We start from the raw sequence: 21,527 nt of genomic DNA on the forward strand, positions 1-21,527 counted from the left end.
GCTATTGTAAAACACAGTACAGAAAATTAACTTTTCATTGGCAGTAGCCTACTTCCGCTGCCAACTTTAACAAGTTAGGAGCACAAAACACGTTTGATTGAAATTGATTTAGATATAGCCTACAGTACTTTTAAAGCACATATCCTGTAGCTATTTTTATTTATTTATTTTTATTTCACCTTTATTTAACCAGGTAGGCAAGTTGAGAACAAGTTCTCATTTACAATTGCGACCTGGCCAAGATAAGGCAAAGCAGTTCGACACATACAACAACACAGAGTTACACATGTAGTAAAACAAACATACAGTCAATAATAGAGTAGAAAAATAAGTCTACATACAATGTGAGCAAATGAGGTGAGATAAGGGATTTCAGCTATCGAGGCGCAGTGGTGGTAAATAAAAATACCTAATTATTTGGAGCCTGGAGTAGGCTACAGTACATGCATTTATTTCAATTTCAATTTCTGATGCAAAAATAAATAATAAAAAGCCATTTATATTTCTTATTAAATAGCTTTATTTTACTGTGATTACACCAGTTATCACCACAAGTGCAATGGGTTGCCTACAACAGCAAACATGTTCAGAAAGAGAAAAGTATGATTCCAGTAAAAAAAGGAAAATGTATCAATCATATACATTATCACGATGTATGGTTTAGCAGGGGTGTTTTTTACATGTGTCTTTTTAAACAATGCATTCATGATTTCCATACTGCCTCTGTAGCTAGGTCATATCCTCTTGTAAATGTTCCATCCCACAGATATGTTGCTCACTCGTCACTGGACTATCTTAATGAATGGATATCTACAGTGCAGTTTTACAATGCTGGGGCCAGCTGGTCCTCAGCTCCTTGTTAATGTAGTAGTACAGCCAGGCCACAAAGGGGAAGATTGTGATGGCAACAGCAACGGACAGTCTGAGAGCCCCAATAGAACTAATAGAAAATAGTTACGACAGTACAGATATCAGTGATGTACTGAGTTTGAGTCTTTTTTAAATAAGGATGTTGGGATAAGGTCCAAATCTATGTTGAAAGTCCTTACCTTCCAGAGTGTTGACACAGGAGAAGCCAGACAAGTATCAACATGAGACCAGAGAATTCCCTGGGGATAGAGAGAAACAGGTGTGACAAAAAATAATTATTGAACACAATGCTCATCTAAACAGAAAAATATTTTGACCGAGAGACTATACCTTCCCTCCTCTTGCTGAAAGATATTTGTGATGCGCTTTTTATACAGAGTCCATCCCATAATGGAAACAACAGCAGTCGAAATAAGCACATGAAGTTTAGCAATTCTCCTCCAAAGTAGTGTCTCTGAAAAACAGTCTCTCAAGCATTTAAACATTCAGGGTGCAGTGCAGGCTCATGCATAAATATTTCTAGCTTTAACTACACTCATGATATAGCTACAAGATACTAAACAGTCAATGGCCTTTTTCACTGGCCAAAAATGTTCAAATGGAAATGTTATTTAATAGGAAAAATAGGCAAAGGTCATTGATGGATCTCTATTTATCCATAATGCCCACATACCTGTTACATGTGGTTTAATGGCAATCAATAAACACAGACTTGCTGGAATAGCATAGGCAACCTGTAAATAGAAAAGGTGTGCATGTGGATTAGTGTAAATAAAACAATTCAAAAAGTACATTGATTATAGTCATTAATTAAGAACATTAAACGACAAAAAAAAGCGTGATCCTACCATCCATAACACTGCATCCGGATCGTTAATCTATGCCAAAAAAAAAGACAAAGGATAACATGGGATTTACTTAGTTGGGCCAAATATTCAGAGACAGAAATACATCATGTTCGCTCATTAAATTACTCTGCTAAATCCATGAGTTAAACAGAAGCAGATATGCCTACAGCTAACGCCAAATACAGTAGGCTATAGATACAAAGTATCTCAAACAATGTAACCAAAAAAGGGAATCACTTGCCTGCACATAACTTGCTAGAGCAAAGAACAATGACATGCATACGTTGCAAACTCTCCAAATGATCAGAGAAAAGTTCGTTTTTGTGCACCTAACTTCACTAGGTTCGTTCATTGTCACTGTCTATAACTACAGAACCAGTTTCTCGTAATCAGCAATTCGACAGCAAATGTTCCTCCTGGACTTTGAACCATAAACTTTGCGTTGAATCCGTATCCGTTAATTTTTTAGAGTGAGGTTTGGGGTATGAAGTTTCGACAAGTGAACATTTATAGGCACGATTCCAAAGTCGCCAAGGCTCGCTGTTTTCTATCTTTTTTTCCTGAAAACTGCTTTCTGAATATATCTTAAGGAAAACGATTAAAAGGTACATATGTGTTACTGCTACATTAAATACTGATTTGGCTACTTTAAAATAAAAACAATTCTGGACAGTATTATACACTACTTTAATGTACGTAAACTGACATTTTACTGTTTACAGTATGGTAATTCATAGCCTAATACAATTAGGCTAGAAATCGCCCCTACCCACTGATACACGGTCAGATATTTGTCTTCCCCCTAGTGCTTTAGGTTAACGCTGGCGGTATGGTTATCTGAGCCTAGATTTGTGTTCCTCGAACTCGGTCCACAAACACAGCAGCGTCGCGTTGGAAGCTGTGGGTGTTCACGTTTGCAAGTGACATTTGGTCAGCTGACTTAGTCTCAACCAGAGACGGAAGGGGAAGCGAGACACCCCACTCGCTGATTTTGTCCGTTTTTTTCTGGTTCAATTAAACTAAGTAGACCAGACCAAGCTGCTGTTACATTGGTGTCTATGGGAGACACACCCAGTTAAGTAAGCCGGAACTGACCTTTTTTCAATGGTAAAAGGCCTGACTGAATCATCTTTATTTATCCACCATCTTTGGTCTCGACTCTATGTGGAAAGGTGGTTACTGGACTGTCAAACAATGTCCCGATTTCTTACTGTTTGTTGGTAGTTACAGTATTGTACTGTCTTGTTCGGTAGCGCTCTCTACATCCACCACGCACATTTGAGTCGAAGAAGTCTAGCCAGTTTGATTATTCTCCAGTCTTGTTTTGTAAGGGTGAAGTTGCTCTCTGCATTGCAGCCTAGTGCTGCTGATGGAATTCAAACACACAATGGCGACTCCCAGCCCCAACAACTCAACAACATCTACCAGCCACAACAGCAATAACGCAGGATCTACAGGCTCACATCACCATCAATCCCAGTCGCAACACATAACAACAATGAGCAGTATGCAAGGTAAGGATTGTAAAATACCAGCTTGTTAACTATATATTTTTTTGTGAGTGGTGTTAACGGGAGTAACCTAATGACTATGCTAATGATCTAGCTACCTATATTGGCAAGCTAGCTATCTACTAACTAACAGATAACTTGCCTCAGTTGTATTCACACACTATTACTCGTTAGTTAGCTGGCTTGGTGTCTACTGTTAACATTAGCTAGCTACTGTCAAAATCAGTTGCCCTCACACCCAAAACATTGCCTTGTAATCAAATAACGAGTTCTGAAAATGTGTTTTGTTAGAAATAAGTAACAACAAAAACAACGTTAGCTAACCACATAGCTTACGTTAACTAGTGAATAGTTAAGTAAGTTAACTCGTTAACTATGGTTGGCTAACAAGCGGCATTGCTAGCTAGAATATAAGAAGGCCTGTCATGATTGATCTGGATGTGGTCATGTGTCGCTTACTGTCTTTCAATGTCAGGTTACCTCCAACTAGCTAACCTCAATATGTTGCAGTTCTAAAAAATAACAAGATCATGTTGGGATGTTTTTTTGGGGAAATTCATTGTTTCTACTAACATGCTACTGTAGCAGTTACCATATAATTCCAGTCATTGCACTAACGCTAGTTAGCATTAGCTCGCTAAACTACCTCAACTACTGGATGCAGAGACAAAAATGTTATCCATCATTTAATCTGACTCTTGTGAAGTAGATAAAGGGCTTTATTACTAAAATCCCGAAGTATCCTAGGCCAGGCAGTTAATGTTAGCTCAGTGAAGTCTCTTAGATTTCAAATAACGTTAACTTAACACCCACCAGGAGAAATCTGTTACATTTCCACCCAATGCATAATTAGCTAGCTATGTTTTTACAAACTATATATTTTTTAACTTACAGAATCCAACACGTGCTGGAGATGTCAGAGTGAAACAGGTAGCTAACGTTAGTGTCAATATTACACATTTTATAAAGATATATATATTGTTGTTTGTTTGTTGTTGTTGTTGATGCTTTAACAATAACTGTCGTAGCTCATTAGTTCCTTTTGGATCTGGTTCTATACTTTTGCATGCCGTTCTGAATCTGATATTTAACAGGTAGTAAATGAAAGAAACATATGTTATGGTCCGCTTCTGTTAGTGTCAAAGTATTGAAACTAAATTTCTGTGATATTTTTCTTCCCTTTCCTTAATGCTACTAACTTCCCATAACCCTCCTGACTTGATGCTGATCGATGGTGAGCTGTCCCAAGAATAGTTTCTTCAATTGTCATTGTCTCTCCCTGCCAGGATCATTTTGTGGATGTATTTCATTTTCTATCTCACACCCCTCCATTTAAAAAAATCATTTGTAGGTTGTTATTTTTATAGGTCTACCCCAATTAGCTCCACTGAATCTGCCTGAGCTAATCCTCAATCCATACCAAAGTTATCTTGGTTGTTTCTGGCTATATGTGTGTGCATATACATTTTTCTGTGTGGTGGAATGCTCAGTGTAAACGTTTACCAGTTCACTGATGTGAGGCCAATTATAAAAGTTCAGTAGTTCACTCAGCAGAAAATAATTTGAGTATGTCACGAGGCCATAGCCACACTTGTTTACAGGGACATTTCAAAGTGCAGTGTTACATTTGACAGTAAAAAAAAATAAAAAATCATAACAGAACACGGTCTTCCAGATTTGAATAATAAATATGTTTTTAACTCTTCAGTTATTGGTTGGTTTCTTTTGGAAAAGTGCATACAACATGAATACAATAGGGTCTGGGAAATGTACCATCCATAGCATAAAGAAGACAAGTGCAAGAGAGGTAAGCCTACATTTTTAGTAGGCCTTCCTTAGCACCAGTGCCTATTCAGCTAGTTGTCTCTGTGTTCAAGTTGTATAATTTGGGGGGCTTACGCAAAGGAGCTTGTACTGCTTCAAACTAAGTACATTTATGATTATTAACTCTAACATGCAACATTGATAACAAGGCTGCTGCCATTTCAGCTGGTAACATCTGATAAGTACCCTAATTATTTAGTTAAGTATTGCATGTAGGTTAGGCCTAGATAAAAAATATTTCAGGATTTCTTCAATTGGGCTAGTTGGTCATGTTTTAGTGTGTGTAGTAGTTGTTGTCCACACTTGGTATCAAACTGTGATTCATAGACCTTTCCAGGAATGAAGCCTCATTTAGCAAAATCAAGTTGATTTGAGATACTTCAAATAGTTGTCAGTCAAGGTGGTGCCGGGTGTTGGGAAACAGTGCTGCGTCATTCCCTGGTCTAAACTGAAGCTGAGAAGAACAGTGTTTGTTGTTTGCCACGTTTCCTAATAGAACTTGATTAGTTTTTTGTTTATTGGTCAAACAGTAGCCTAAATAAAGGTGAAATATGAAAAAGAAATGTTCTCTTCTCACCTCTAGGGTTTCAGATAAACCTGTCTGGAGCTCCCCCAAGTAAGCCAAACCTCTTTTGCTACAGTACCAACCGTTCTCAACCCTTTGCTTCCACCCGATGGTCTGGTATGGGGGAGTCTGTCCTCTTTTCTCAACTAATCCAAGTGAAGAGTTGTTGGGTTCTAGTAGGCTTGTGCCGGTTTTGATAGTTAAGACTAATAGTTGGTGCTAAACATTGATTATCCTAGAGTTAGAGTGCAGCTTATGTTGGTCTGGGATTTAAGACATTAGGTCATAATATTTTACTGATGTAAAGCAAGTGAATGAAAGACTTGTCCAACTGTGAGTCTTATTGATTTAACTTTTCTGTAGTTTCAACAACAACAAAAAACAACAGTTGGTGTTAACCATCCTGTATGTTTTTACCTTACTATTAGTTATCGCCAAACAATTTAGTTTCATAATGTTCATTTACCAAGACGTTCCAATCCATATTCTGATCATCCATCATCGGCACAAGCCTAGGGCTAAGAGCTTCCATTAGCATTGGTGTATATAGATTCACACTTTGGCTTTCAACTGGTCTTTTACCACTCTTCGGTTCGGCCTGAACTGATAACCTTCTACACAAAATAGCACTGTGTTGGAAATGTATTTTATCTCGACAGAAGTGTAGTCCTTTTGCTTGTATTTATTAATTAGGTGTGTTTTTAATAAACATTGTAATGGAAGCTCTACCTTTTTAGTTTTAGAACTTTTAGTCAGCTTGCTACTAACAAGCAAAACTAGCTAGTAATGCTTGGGGTTTTGTCGCATTGTTTTTCAAACCAGTTTGCAGCCGTTTTGTTTTTGAACACGTAAGTGATTTTTGGCATGAGCTGTACTTAAACACTTGCCTGTTGAGACATGGAGACACTAGTGTAATTTCCAATGGCGTGTGCCATTGTATTGGAATTTGAGTACATACATTCTTGTGGTGTTTTGGGTGGAGAGAACAGAATGCATCTTTCATTTCAAGGTGAACTCAACAGTTTTACTTGGGAAGCTCCTTCTCCTCTGGCAAGATTTTCTAGTCTGCAGTGTAGGCTATTTTACTCTTATGTATGGTTATGAGCCAGAAGTCACATTTTGTAATTTCAAAGATCCAGTTCTGTCAGATCAATGCTTTTGTTGAGTTAGAATCTCATTACACAATGTCATGTTTCACAGTCTCTGGGTAGTAGCCTAAATGAAATAAAAGATGTAAAAATCAAGAAAGAAATGGTCCGTTTTTAATTTAAATTCTCACCCATTCCCTCATTATTGTTTAAATTACCAAGCAAAACCTACTAAAACATGGTAGGTGAGTGTTGGATTGTAGCTCAGCCTCCATCCTGAATAGCCATGGGATGTGATTTAGTACTAGGCTATGGTTTAGAGCAGGTGTCTACTGAGAAGTGTATGCCTCTGCATCAACTTCAGTGAACTGGTGAAAGTATATACCTACCATCTGCAATGAGTCACTGGTACAACCAGGACATGTCTTGTAAAAATACCTCCAGGGGGTTTCTGTTCCTGGCCACTGAGGCTATAGCATACACGTATTTGATTGAGAACCTGTTATTAGACCTACTCGTGATTCATTTTAATTTGGTCAAGACCTGTTTTTTTGTTTGTTTTTTTTACTATCCCATATAGTTCAGTATCAGCCAAAATCTCAAAATCAGCATCTATAGAAGAAATCTATGTTCTCACAGAGAAATATAAAGAGGGATGCCTTTGGTAAGAAGCAGGTCATTACTCTTACATCCATCGTCCCTAGATGTGGATTGCCTGACTTCAGTAAATTTACTTGAATACTCTTGTTAAATTTACCTCTCCATTGCTTTACTGGTCTCTCATTCAGTGGTATGGTAACTGTTTGTTTTCATGTTGTTTTTGAGTGTGTAAGTGTTGTTTTCTGGTCCTTGGCTCTACCCCTGCCATAGATGTCTTGTGTGCAATCTGACAAACTCTGCCTCTTCCCTATCAGGTAAACGCAAAGCACTGAAGTTAAATTTTGCCAATCCCCCGATCAAACCAACGACCAGGTTCACTCTGAATACAGCAGGACCCCCATTCCAGAACCCCCACATGTAAGTTGACCTCCAAACTTTGCAGTGGATATGGTTTTCTGAAGATGTACATGGAGGGGAATTTGCATTAGCCACAATGCAAACTCCTGCATAATGAATTGTTATATGACTCTGCACTCTAGTCTACAGTCTGCTGAGACTTTTCATCTCCAAAGCCACACATTGTCAATGTAACATTCAGTACTGTATAGGTACCCAGGCAATCTGTCACAATAAAGACAGGCTAAGTGAGGTTGGAATGATTAGCAGTTGTTGTATTTCTATCTCCACCTGCTCATGGAAAACTGAGAGTAACTGAATGTAGCCTCAAGTACCTGTTTGGGCAACACCATTGTTGTGACTGTGAATACACCCTGTGTCTTGGCTGTGTAATTAGATGATAACATGAGCCTGCTAAGTTACCCTGGACAAGCAAATGACTGATGCTGGATAATGCAAACTGAACAAACGGATGCCAACTAACCATCCTTTTTCAGGTGCAGTATCATATATACTGAACAAAAATATAAACGCAACATGTAAAGTGTTGGTCTCATGTTTCATGAGCTGAAATAAAAGATTCCAGAAATGTTCCACATGCACACAATTCTTATTTCTCTCAAATTTTGTGCACAAATTTCTTTACATCCCTGTTAGTGAGCACTTTATCCTTTGTCGAGATAATCCATCCACCTGACAGGTGTGGCAAATCAAAAAGCTGATTAAACATTATGACATTACACAGGTGAACCTTGTGCTGTGGACAATAAAAGGCCACTCTAAAATGTGCAGTTTTGTCACACAACACAATGCCACAGATGTCTCAAGTTTTGAGGCAACATGCAATTGGCATGCTGACTGCAGGAATGTCCACCAGCACTGTTGTCAGAGAATTTAATGTTAATTTCTCTACCATAAGCCGCCTCCAACGGCATTTAAAAAATATTGGCAGTACGTCCAAACGGCCTCACAACCGCAGACCACGTGTAACCACGCAAGCCCAGGACATCCACATTCGGCTTCTTCACCTGCGGGATCGTCGGAGCCTATGCCCTCCCAGGCCCACCCATAGCTGCACCCCTGCCCAGTTATAGGAAATCCATAGATTAGGGCCTAATTTATTTAAACTGACTGATTTCCTTATATGAACGGTAACACAGCAAAATCTTTGAAATTGTTTCATGTTGCATTAACATTTTAGTTCAGTATATGATTGAGGTGAAATTAACTCAACTAACAAAGATTGTGTTTCTTATCTGTCTCCCACCTATTTCTGTGGCCAGAGAGAGGCTGCGTACGCATAGTATCGAGTCGTCAGGGAAGTTGAAGACCGCCGGTGGCGATTGTGACTTCACGGCTGAGGACCTCAAGGACCTGGGGGAGATTGGGCGGGGCGCTTACGGCTCTGTCAACAAGATGGTGCACAAGCCCAGCAACCAGATAATGGCTGTCAAGGTGACTGCCCCTTACTGACCTCTTCCTGAAGTTTAGTTAATAAGAGGTCAGGGCAAGATTTATGGCACCTCATCAGTCTTAGGCTATATTGTGAAATGAACACTCAGTAATCATCATAATCACCTAAGTGTAACTGACTCCCATTGCAGGATATGGTAACATGTTGCTCATGGTAAGTCGAGGAAGGCTCGTAATAATGGCTGGAACAGAGCGATTGGAATGGCCTCAAACACATGGAAACCATGTGTTTGATGTTGATACCTTTCCACTAATTCCACTCCAGCCATTTACCACGTGCCCATCCTCACCAATTACGGTGCCACCAACCTCCTGTGACTTCCAACCATGGTCACAATTGAAAGCAACATGCATCTGATTACAATGTGTGTCTCCCACAGAGGATTAGGTCAACGGTTGATGAGAAGGAACAGAAGCAGCTGCTAATGGACCTGGATGTGGTCATGAGGAGTAGTGACTGTCTCTACATAGTTCAGTTTTACGGGGCTCTTTTCAGAGAGGTGACCATGCAAGTTTTTCACTTCTTTGTTTTGTTGATTGACATCCAATGCATTTCCTATATAGAGAAATCAATCAATTGTTCTGTGTAGTTAGCAATAAGCAGCGTATTGTCTTCACGCGGTAATGTTATGCCTTATGATTCTTTTCTTTGTCAGGGAGACTGTTGGATATGTATGGAACTTATGTCTACCTCCTTCGACAAATTCTACAAATATGTATATTGTGCTTTAGATGATGTGATTCCAGAGGAAATATTAGGCAAAATAACATTAGCTGTAAGTTTTCATGCATTTTCTCCTTACATAATTTACACTGATTCATTTGACAGGAAGGGTACATATTTCTCTATATTAATTTATTTGCTATGTGTTTTCATTACAGACTGTGAAAGCACTTAACCACTTAAAAGAATACTTGAAAATAATTCACAGAGGTAAGACGACTCCAGAATGGAGACCTTGTTCTTTATTTCTGACCTTTACTATATTTCCGTTATTACCTCACAATGCTCTATTTACTGTACCACAACAGAAGTGGCACTTCCTTTACCCAGAACTCTTAGCCTAGCTTTGTCATCTCTTCTATATGTTTCTCCTCTCAGACATCAAGCCGTCCAACATCCTCCTGGACAGGAATGGCAACATTAAGCTTTGTGATTTTGGCATCAGTGGGCAGCTGGTGGACTCCATTGCCAAAACCAGAGATGCAGGGTGCAGACCGTACATGGCAGTAAGTGATATATGGGGATTTCGGTGCAATGTTTCATTAATGGCTGAAAGACAAAACAAGTGCAAGATGTACAACTAAGGCTCTTTCTAAGAATACATTTCACTTTCACACGATCCAGTACATAATAAGCATTCAACTGTTTTGGTACTTAGTGACTTGGTGGTGATCGTCAGTTGTAAGGAGACTGTAGTGTTGTTATTGAGGGGAGGTAGGTAGTTAAGAGTGTTGGGCCAGTAACCGAAAGGTCGGTGGAAACATCTGCCGTCCTGCCCTTGAGCAAGGCAGTTAACCCCTAACAACAACTGCTACCCGGGCACTGATGAAGTGGATGCCAATTTAAGGCAGCCCCCTACACCTCTCTGATTCCCCTTTCCCTATTGTTGATGGCAGCGATGGTAATTATATTATGGTCGCTACTGATATCTGTTCTTGCTGATGCTTGTTGTCTTGTTCCTATTTTGGACTTGCTGCAGAGTAATCTCATGCCGTCTGTGTGTATGTGACATGGTTGACGTTGTCCAAACTGCTGGCAGTGCAGTCGAATGAGCTCATCGTGTCGTCATCACAGGGTTTATTTTCTGGCGGGGGTATTGCTGATGGGAGAAGGGAGCCCCGGCCCCTCCAGTTTCCATTCTAAATTTGGCATCTCCCTATCAGGACGTAGGGCACACCTCTGCCATGTCTCTGCCTCTCGTCTACCAGAAGGCCAAGGAAGGGCTGGGTTACTTCATTCATGTCTGTCAGAATAAAGCTGTTTGGGTTGGTGCTCCCACAGCTGTGAGCTCACAGTGCAGGAATCCAACCCACATGGCTCCAGTTTCCTTTTTCAAATATAAAAATTGCAGACCTGCCAGGTGCTTCTTGGCCACCCCATTACTAATTGCTTTAGCACCATTTGTCTCTGTTTGGTCTAGATATTACAGAGGGATTGATTTCACTTCAATGGAATATTATGTACTACACTACAATTAAGTAGGTTAGATTTGGTTCATGGTATTTGGTTCAGGTGACAGTCTAGCTCTGTTCCTCTCTGGTTGTTATGATTTAGTTCATTTAGCTGGCAAGGGGCCACATGTCTGGAATGTTTATGTTGGAATATGCTCACTAATACTTTTGCACACTGTAGTGTCAGGTTAATGTTGCTACTACCATTATGTACCAAAGCATTCTTAAATCAACATTTCAGTCATTTTAATTAGGAAATACTTTTTGTATTTGAAAGCAATTACACATCTAAATTAAATCTGCACCGATGTCGTTTTGAGTTGATAATATACACTGAGTGTACAGAACATTAGGAACACCTTCCTAATATTGAGTTGCATCCCCTTTTGCCCTCATAACAGCCTCGTTTCGTCGGGGCATGGACTCTACAAGGTACCGAAAGTGTTCCACCGGTATGGTGGGCGGGCCCATGTTGACTCCAATGCTTCCCACATTTTTCAAGCTGCATGATCTTTGGGTGGTGGACCATTATTGATACACACAGGAAACTGTTGAGCGTGGAAAAACCCAGCAGCATTGCAAGTCTTGACAAACCGGTGCACCTGCCAACTACTACTATACCCTGTTCAAAGGCACTTAAATATTTTGTCTTCCCCATTCACCCTCTGAATGGCACACATACACAATCCATGTCTCACTTTTCTCAAGGCTAAAACATCCTTTAACCTGTCTCCTCCTCTTCATCTACACTGATTGAAGTGGATTTAACAAGTGACATCAATAAGGGATCATAGCTTTCACCTGTTCAGTCTGTCATGGAAAGAGCAGGTGTTCTTAATGTTTTATACACAGTGTAGTAGGTCTGAGTTGTGTTTTGAGTTCATAACAAGTCTGAGTAGCTGAGCTGTGTCCTAGGTGAGAGCTGGACAGCCAGATCTTTTTCAGTCTTGGCAGAGGTGAGCTGGTGCTGTAGCCACTATGCCATAAAACACATCAGTGCTGCGGTCAGAGAATTCTGTCCCACTGCTGTGAATGGGTGACATCATCATCTATTTCTGGAGCATGAATGAATGAGCCAGAGGAGAGGAGGTGCTCCCTCCACTCAGCAGCATGGCTGATAGAAGTCTGTTTCTGATGACCTTGGCACTGTTTGGAACCACTGCATATTTTTATGTGTGGAGGTGAGGTCATACGTGAAGTAACTGGCTGAGGTGGTTGTTATGAAAGGCATGTAGAACCAGGCAATGAGGACATGGACAGGGTTTTCCATAGGGCTGTCCCAGACTAAAAATGAATCTTGGTCGACCAAGAGTAGTCTTTTCTTTCGACCATTCTATTGGTCTAAAATTTTTACATTTATATTTTTTTCATATACACACCCTATGTGTTTTAAAATCAACTATGTGTATTGAGCTTGTCTGGTACTTTAAGCACAGTTTGATTTAAATAATTAACACACACACACATGACTCGAGGGAGCCAGTGATCAAGATCGTCTACATTAATCCAGCTGGCTTTCCTATATCCTGCGTTATGCTCCTGAAGTTTCCGGTAATAGGCTACACCAGGGGTCGACAACCTTTTCCATTTGGAGTGCCAATTTATTTGGCAATTTCTACCGATCTGCGTGCCAGTTAGGATTTTCATATGCTCATTTTCGTGGAACAGTTTCATTTAATTTATAATGGTTTTTGTATCTCAATCTCTTTGTCATATGGTTAATCAAAATTCTATCTAAATGAAAACAATACTACAAATATAAAATAACTTCTATTGCCAACGATGTAAGAATGAATAGCCTACATAAAGCCAACAAATAAAAACATTGCAGCCTGCAGGTAAACAATATCCTGATTTCAAAATAAATATCCTATAAATCACATTGGTTACGCGTGGGGCTGTCTGCAACAAACTTGAAACGTTTCAACAGTCCGACCCGAAGCTCGCTCTAGCCAACTTGCAACATTGTATCAAATATTCTGGGCCCTCAGTTTCCCACGACAGGGACATACACGGCTGTAGGCTAATTGTGCAAGGGAAAATAAGTAATCCGGTATTTTATGACGTTTCCACTGGATCAGAGCATTACATTGTTTCCTTTCATGCCAAGTGGTTATCGGAAGGGAGAGCGCTGGATTTATGTTCTAATCCGTTGAGTACCTATTGTCATTTTCAATGGATTCTAAAAACAGACACTAATGAGCTCCACAGCTCATTAGTGATGGTGGGTTAAGACAATCAGAAATACTACCAGACATCTCAAATGGGCACATTTATAGTTCTACATTTGCCCGCAGTCCAGGAAACCTAGGCCTACTTCTATATGCGTAATCGGGAAGGCTCCAAACAAAAACACAATGAATAAATTGACAACTCTTAAATGACATGAAATAAACCAAAACTTGTTTCTCACACGTGTAGCATAGGTGGTAAGGTCTGCAAATGTGTCCACTCTGACAAATGGAACGGTAAACGACTAATAATATATTGAATGCATTAACAGAAATTACCATAACCAAACAAACATTGTAGATTACACATTATGGGAATGAATGGTAAATGCAGGCTACTACTGGTGATTATATATAATGGGGAATTGATATACACTAATAATTAGGGCAAACAGTAAACACAATGAAATTATGAAACAATGAACGCGCAAGAGCACATTCTCGAGAGATTATGGATATACTGATAAGGTACCAAAAAAACAGATTTTCCGCCGAGTTGGGCCTCTCTTCCTCTCTGATTTTAGCCTCACGCCCCTTTTTCTAGGAACGTGGCATCCCAGAGTCCTCCTCAATGGATTAGTCCACTCAGAGTAGCGCAAATCAGACAGGTGTGCCATTAAAATAAATATTTATGACTGCTCGACTAACAACATCTCAGTTGACCAACAGCCTATCGACTAAACAATCGACCAGTTGACTAAATGGTGGGTGTATGTTGTATTCTGTTGAATAGACAGAATTGAGTGCCTATGATAATTAATGCACTCAATAATACAGTCCTCACCATATGTATTTTGACAGTGAATCTATTCAAGACAAAGGAGATGATTGTGGACTACAGGGAAAAGAGGACCGAGCACGCCCCCATTCTCATTGACGGGGCTGCAGTGGAACAGGTTGAGAGCTTCAAGTTCCTTGGCGTCCACATCACCAACAAACTAACATGGTCCAAGCACACCAAGACAGTCGTGAAGAGGGCACGACAAAACCTATTCCCCCGCAGGAGACTGAAAAGATTTGTCATGGGACCTCAAATCCTCAAAAGGTTCTACAGCTGCACCATTTGAGAGCATCCTGACTGGTTGCATCACTGCCTGGTATGGCAACTGCTCAGCCTCCGACCGCAAGGCACTACAGAGGGTAGTGCGAACGGCTCAGTACATCACTGGGGCCAAGCTTCCTGCCATCCAGGACCTCTATACCAGGCAGTGTCAGAGGAAGGCCCTAAAAATTGTCAAAGACTCCAGCCATAGACTGTTCTCTCTGCTACCACATGGCAAGCGGTACCGGAGCGCCAACTCTAGGTCCAAGAGGCTTCTAAACAGCTTCTACCCCCCAAGCCATAAGACTCCTGAAAACCTAAACAAATGGCTTCCCAGACTATTTGCATTGCCCCTCTCCCCCTCTTTTACACCGCTGCTACTCTCTGTTGTTATCATCTATGCATAGTCACTTTAATAACTCTACCCACATGTACATATTACCTCAACTAACTGGTACCCCGCCGTATATAGTCTCACTATTGTTATTTTAATGCTGCTCTTTATCTGTATTTTTTTTTTCTTCAGCTGCATTGTTGGTTAGGGGCTCGTAAGTAAGCATTTCACTGTAAGGTCTACACCTGTTGTATTCGGCTCATGTGACTAATAAAATATGATTTGATAGTGATATTTAGGATTTCATACCGGAGCTCCGAGGCATGCTTCGAAAGCTGCTTAGCGATAACTTTGAAGCAGCGTGCCGATGCATGTATGTTTTATCAGAAGTATGTCATCAGTTACATCCGACGCTTTGTTTGATCACGTGCTTTTTCAAACCGTGTGTTGCAAAATGCGAGATCCCACTGATTTTGTAGTTCTGGTGCTTTCTTCAAATCCAAGCTGCTTTCAAACACCGACTTCTACTGGACACTACTTACAAATGTAGTTTAGGATTTTACACATGTAGTTTCACCTGACAAGTAGTTTAGCAGATAGAGTAGGGAACTATGGAACATACAGTATTTGTATTTATTATGGATCCCCATTAGCTGCTGCCAAAGCAGCAGCTACTCTTCCTTGGGTCCAGCAAAATTAAGACAGTTTTATACAATTTTTTTTAAACATTACAATACATTCACAGATTTCACAACACACTGTGAGCCCTCAGGCCCCTACTCCACCACTACCACATCTACAGTACTAAATCCGTGTGTGTGTGTGTGTATGCATGTCTGTGCCAATGTTTGTGTTGCTTCACAGTCCCCGCTGTGTTTTTTTTTATCTGTTTTTTTTTAAATCAACATTTACTGCTTGCTTCAGTTACTTTATGTGGAATAGAGTTCCATGTAGTCATGGCTCTGTGTAGTACTGTGTGCCTCCCATAGTCTGTTCTGGACTTGGGGACTGTGAAGAGACCTCTGGTGGCATGTCTTGTGGGGTATGCATGGGTGTCCGAGCTGTGTGCCAGTAGTTTAGACAGACAGCTCGGTGCATTCAACATGTCAATACCTCTCGTAAATAAAGTAGTGATGAAGTCAATCTCTCCTCCACTTTCAGCCAGGAGAGATTGACATGGATACTATTAATATTAGCTCTCTGTGTACATCCAAGGGTCAGCCGTGCTGCCCTGTTCTGAACCAATTGCAATTTTCCTAAGTCCTTTTTTGTGGCACCTGACCACACGACTGAACAATAGTCAAGGTGTGACAACTAGAGCCTGTAGGACCTGCCTTGTTGATAGTGTTGTTAAGAAGGCAGAGCATCGCTTTATTATAGACAGACTTCTCCCCATCTTAGCTACTACTGCATCAATATGTTTTGACCATGACAGTTTACAATCTAGTATTACTCTAAGCAGTTTAGTCAACTCAACTTGCTCAATTTCCACATTTATTTATTACAATATTTAGTTGAGGTTTAGGGTTTAGTGAGTTTTGTTCCAAATACAATGCTTTTGGTTTTAGAAATATGTAGGGATAACTTATTCCTTGCCACCCACTCTGAAACTAACTGCAGCTCTTTGTTGAGTGTTGCAGTCATTTCAGTCGCTGTAGTAGCTGACGTGTATAGTGTTGAGTCATCCGCATACATAGACACTCTGGTTTTACTCAAAGTCAGTGGCATGTCATTAGTAAAAAATTTAAAAAGCAAGGGGCCTAAACAGCTACCTGGGGGAATTCCTGATTCTAACTGGATTATATTTGAGAGGCTTCCATTAAAGAACACCCTCTGGGTTCTGTTAGACAAGTAACTCTTTATCCACATTATAGTAGTGGGTGTAAAGCCATAACACATACGTTTTTCCAGCAGCAGACTATGATCGATAATGTCAAAAGCTGCACTGAGTCTAACAAGACAGCCCCCACAATCATTTTATCATCAATTTCTCTCATCCAATCATCAGTCATTTGTACTGTGCTTTTTGAGTGTCCTTCCCTATAAGCACGCTGAAATTCTGTTGTCAATTCTTGTCTTTCATAATTTGGTCCGATATACTTGGATGTGGAGTTTCAGTGTTTGATGCTGGCGTGTCATCCCTAAGTTTGCTTATCTTGCCAATGGAAAAAGTCATTAAAGTAGTTTGCAATATCAGTGGGCTTTGTGATGAATGAGCTCCATTCAATGAATGGAGCAGAGTTGACTTTTTTTCCCCAATGTCATTTATGTTGCCCCAAAGCTTTTTAATATCATTCTTTATATAATTTATATTTATTTCATAGTGTAGTTTATTTTTATCTAGTTTAGTCACATGATTTCTTAATTTGCAGTACGTTTGCCAGTCAGTTGGGCTGCCAGACTTAATTGCCATACCTTTTGCCTCATCCCTCTCAACCATACAATTTTTCAATTCCTCATCAATCCAAGGGGATTTAACAGTTTAGTAATTTTCTTAGTGGGTGCGTGCTTATTAGTAACTGGAATAAGTTGTTTCATAAATGTGTTAAGTGCAGCGTCTGGTTGCTCCTCATTACACACCACAAGTGCAGCGTCTGGTTGCTCCTCATTACACACCACAGACCAGCAAATATTCTTTACATCAACATATATGAATCACTACAAAACTTCTTGTATGACCTCTTATACACTATTAGGCCCAGTCTTTGGGACTTTGGTTTTCCTAGATATGGCTATAATATTGGCTATAATATTGTGATCACTACATCCTATGGATTTGGATACTGCTTTAAAGCAAATATCTGCAGCATTAGTGACGTGAGGGTATGACGTCGAATACCATTGAAGAGACCCTATTTAGAAAATTATTTTGTGAAACCACACTTTCTGTACTGTTCAAATTTTGTTTTATTTAGTATAGTAAATGTTTCTGTCTTAAGCATCCTAAATAATGCCATAGATAACGTTTTTGAGAAATAGCTAACTTGAAGGGCAAAAAAGGAAGCTTGACATCAGATGTGAACCTGGTATTCCAACTGATCATAGGCTACTAAATCCAACGATTTACCATTGCGCCACTGAATTATTATGAAAACAGTGTAGGAAAAAATATTCTGATAATCACACGCAGATGCCACTAATGTGCATTGTGAACAGATAATGACACTCTGTGTAATTAACCGTTTTTCGGTGAAAGCACCGAAGCCTTTCCCATCACTACTATTCACCATTCGCTTACAATTGTACAAGACCTGGCCTAAAAGTTAAAACGCACCCAAAACAAACTGCAAATGCATCCAAAACGCAAAAGCGTTTATAGATTTACAAGCTTGATACATTTGTGTGAGAAATTATATGGAACCAAACCTTCAGATTACTGTGAATTTGTCCAAATACTTGATTTCTTAAAATGGGGGAACTAGATGCATAAAGTGCTTTTATTTCAAAAGGATAAAACAGATACCCTCAAATATATGGTGTTATTTTATACTGTTGCTTCATTATCATCATTTGATTGATTATCCAAAATACTGGAGTATAGAGCCAAAATAAGATGAGCTTCACTGTCCAAATGCATATGGTGAGGACTGTATACACACTTGTCTCACAAGTCTCTGTTTTGATTTTCTTTCTCCCCAAGTTGTCTATTTTGAACATTTATTTTAATGTTTGTTCTTCATTTTAGTTTTTCTCTTTAAAGACCCATCTATGATATCACTATGATGAATTGTAACATGTTTTCCATGTCTCTTCCACAGCCTGAGAGAATAGACCCAAGTGCCTCCAGACAAGGCTATGACGTCCGGTCAGACGTCTGGAGTTTGGGGATAACACTGGTGGGTCCTCAACCCTCTTGTCCACATTGTCTTTAACATTCAAAGAGCTATTTGAAGATGCACTGAATGTTAAATCCACAAGACAAGATAGTATATTATTCTTTGTTTTTGTAATATTGTAAATATAGACTCACCTTGTTGTCTTTGGGGTTTTTTTACAGTACGAACTGGCGACTGGGCGGTTTCCCTACCCAAAGTGGAACAGTGTGTTTGACCAGTTGACACAGGTGGTGAAGGGAGAACCTCCACAGCTTACCAACTCAGAAGACAGGCAGTTCTCCCCCAAATTCATCAACTTTGTCAATCTGTGGTAAAGGACAAAGATACAACTTCTGCTGGCACTGCTTCAATGTTATTTTCATGATAATATAGTATAAATTGAAGTACATTGAATCACTCCATTGCAATATTGTCAATGTAAACTACTGCATACGTTTGCAGTATTCACCCACAAATAATAAAAGATGTGTAATTCATAAGGTAATCTTCTGCATTTTTTGCATTAGACATCCTCTGGATTTGATTTCCCCCTGGTGGACAAAACATGTAATGTCTGTTTTAAGTCTCGAAGAGAACCATGTGGTTTATTGCAGAGCAGAATTTTAATTATTTATTCCCTTTGCCCCCTTTAGCCTTACAAAGGATGAGTCAAAAAGGCCAAAGTACAAAGAGCTTCTGGTAAGTATGTACGTCCCGTGTGGCTCAGTTGGTAGAGCATGGCACTTAACAGTTCAAGGTTTTATTCCCACAGTACGGGGGGGGGGGGTGCATGAAAATGTATGCATACGAACATCTGCTAAATGACTAAATATGAATTAATGTAATTGTATTACATGCAGAGATACTTATTGCCCGTACATGTTATAACATGTTTCTGTGTCTCTTCAATACAGAAACATGCTTTCATTCTGATGTATGAGGAGCGCTCAGTGGATGTTGCCAGTTATGTCTGCAGAATCCTGGATCAGATGCCTACTTCTCCCAGCTCCCCCATGTACGTCGACTGACTGTAGAACAAGTAGAAACGGAAGCCTGGAACAACAAAACAATGACCTAAAGAGTTGCTTCATCCCATACTGCAGTGTTAAACTAAGACAGGAAATGTACAAACTAAAACACCACGTGTACTAAGACTGGTGATCAGTCACGTCTGTATGATATCAACATTCTCACACTTTTCTCTATCCTACACACACTCTTACATGTAAGTACAACTAACTGAATGAATATACCATGGTCTTGGTTCATCTCGATGTGAGACCTCATCTCTAATGTGGATACAGTACAGTGATTTTAAATCTGGAAATGTATTTATAGTGTGGAATATATGATTTGGAAATACTGGAATCATGCTCTTTGAATCTTCCCACCTCTTCCATGTATGTGACTTTAAGAATTGTGGTTGGTATCTTAAATGAAACCTTGCTTCTTATGGTGTAAAGCAATTTAAAACGTAACAGCATAGATGGACAGGATCATATGGCCTCCATCCAATGTTGTGAGGGTGCTGCCGTCACTGTGCAATGGACTTTGTGCTGATATATAAATAGAGAAATAATTGTGCTTTGAGAGACATTTAGTTACTCTGCATCTATTTGAGCTCAGGTTAATCAATTGGTGTAAGAAGGCAAGCAACCACACAAACACACTCACTGGCTCTCTCAGCCATGGCATATGCAACACTCTCTTTAAAAGCTAAGCTGTATGTATGTATGTATGGTGCTGTTGATCTGTAATTACTCATAATGCCATCTTGTATCCCTGTATATAGCCACACATTTATCTGTAATGAAATTGCCTGCTGTTCTGGATGTTACAACCGTTCTAATGCACCCGACCGGCCCCTAATGATTTCAGCTGATATGCCAGTATTTGTTTCTTAAATGCATGGCACCTGAACTGTGTTCAGACTGATTGATTGACTCCTATAATATTCACAATGTACACAGAATCTAGAGGTTTAGTACACACAGTGTAGTTCACATCTTTTTAGATTACCAGATATAATTGAAACTTGACTGCTGGTAAAATACTGGTACAGTAGTAAACTATTAAATTGGCTGGATATCATTGCATACAACACGCATTTAAATGTTTGCAGTTTTACTGTAGAACATTCAAATTAGAATATCTTGCTGGGCAGAATGTGTAAAATATTTCATGACCTGAGAATATTAATATGAGCTTATGAAATATCATAAGGATGATGTATCAATTTATTTTATCTTTCATCTGACTGTGAAAATATGAGTGTACATTTTGAGCTTGGTGTCAGAAAAGTGTAAGAACTATCCAACAAATAAAACCTGTACAGGGATTTGCCTTACTGGTGTTCATACAGAGTAACTCTGGCAAGTGGCAATGGAGCATTTGAAACACATGAAGTAAGAACTTATTTACTAGTTTTCTCTTTCGCTTTTGTAATTAATTATTTAGTCCATTCCTTTTGGTCAGGATAATTGCTGCACAATAAAGGAAAGCAATGGCCTGTAAGACTGAAAGCACAATATGAAGAAAAATGTAATTTAAAAAAGATTGATATTCAAAGAAATAGCAATGACAATATCTCATTAATTAATAACTTATTTCAGGGGTCAAGGGGTACAAGCTAGCAGGATAAATAGTAAAATAAGACAAATAGCCCACAATGGTGTCCCTCTCTTTTAGCAAGTCAGTGTGGAGTCTGTAGCCCTATACATACAATGCCAAATTCATGATATTAATAAACATTTAC

The 21,527-nt window shown here is 39.5% G+C and overlaps 2 protein-coding genes across 10 annotated transcripts; one reads left to right on the top strand and one right to left on the bottom strand.

Moving 5' to 3' along the window:
- Positions 1–496: 496 nt before the first annotated feature.
- LOC106606942 (transmembrane protein 220) lies at positions 497–2,218 on the bottom strand. Its single transcript, XM_014203437.2, has 6 exons — positions 1,960–2,218; positions 1,719–1,748; positions 1,544–1,604; positions 1,201–1,324; positions 1,050–1,109; positions 497–940 (listed from the first exon to the last, which is right to left on the bottom strand). Exons 1-6 carry the CDS (start codon positions 2,068–2,070, stop codon positions 811–813), a joined length of 516 nt encoding a protein of 171 aa, XP_014058912.1. The 5' UTR covers positions 2,071–2,218; the 3' UTR covers positions 497–810.
- map2k4 (mitogen-activated protein kinase kinase 4) lies at positions 2,150–21,110 on the top strand. 9 transcript variants are annotated; one of them, XM_014203410.2, is made up of 14 exons: positions 2,150–2,323; positions 3,075–3,232; positions 4,124–4,159; positions 5,637–5,735; positions 7,621–7,723; positions 8,986–9,157; positions 9,556–9,675; positions 9,832–9,951; positions 10,058–10,109; positions 10,278–10,405; positions 18,716–18,793; positions 18,955–19,103; positions 19,426–19,471; positions 19,687–21,110. In XM_014203410.2, the coding sequence occupies exons 2-14, from the start codon at positions 3,088–3,090 to the stop codon at positions 19,798–19,800; spliced, it is 1,362 nt and encodes a 453-aa protein (XP_014058885.2). In that variant the 5' UTR covers positions 2,150–2,323; positions 3,075–3,087; the 3' UTR covers positions 19,801–21,110.
- Positions 21,111–21,527: the final 417 nt, after the last annotated feature.

The sequence above is a fragment of the Salmo salar genome, chromosome ssa06 (genome assembly GCF_905237065.1).
Source record: "Salmo salar chromosome ssa06, Ssal_v3.1, whole genome shotgun sequence".
Taxonomy (NCBI): Eukaryota; Metazoa; Chordata; class Actinopteri; order Salmoniformes; family Salmonidae; genus Salmo; species Salmo salar.

Excerpts from the sequence above, each read along its gene's own strand:
- LOC106606942 (XM_014203437.2), bottom strand. The coding sequence starts at position 2,070 with ATGAACGAACCTAGTGAAGTTAGGTGCACAAAAACGAACTTTTCTCTG. Across the intron at positions 1,325-1,543 it reads CATTAAACCACATGTAACAG|AGACACTACTTTGGAGGAGA; the intron begins GTATGTGGGCAT and ends ACTGTTTTTCAG. Across the intron at positions 1,110-1,200 it reads TTTCAGCAAGAGGAGGGAAG|GGAATTCTCTGGTCTCATGT; the intron begins GTATAGTCTCTC and ends CTCTATCCCCAG.
- map2k4 (XM_014203408.2), top strand. The coding sequence starts at position 2,823 with ATGGTAAAAGGCCTGACTGAATCATCTTTATTTATCCACCATCTTTGG. Across the intron at positions 3,233-4,123 it reads AACAATGAGCAGTATGCAAG|AATCCAACACGTGCTGGAGA; the intron begins GTAAGGATTGTA and ends TTTAACTTACAG. Across the intron at positions 18,794-18,954 it reads GGAGTTTGGGGATAACACTG|TACGAACTGGCGACTGGGCG; the intron begins GTGGGTCCTCAA and ends GTTTTTTTACAG.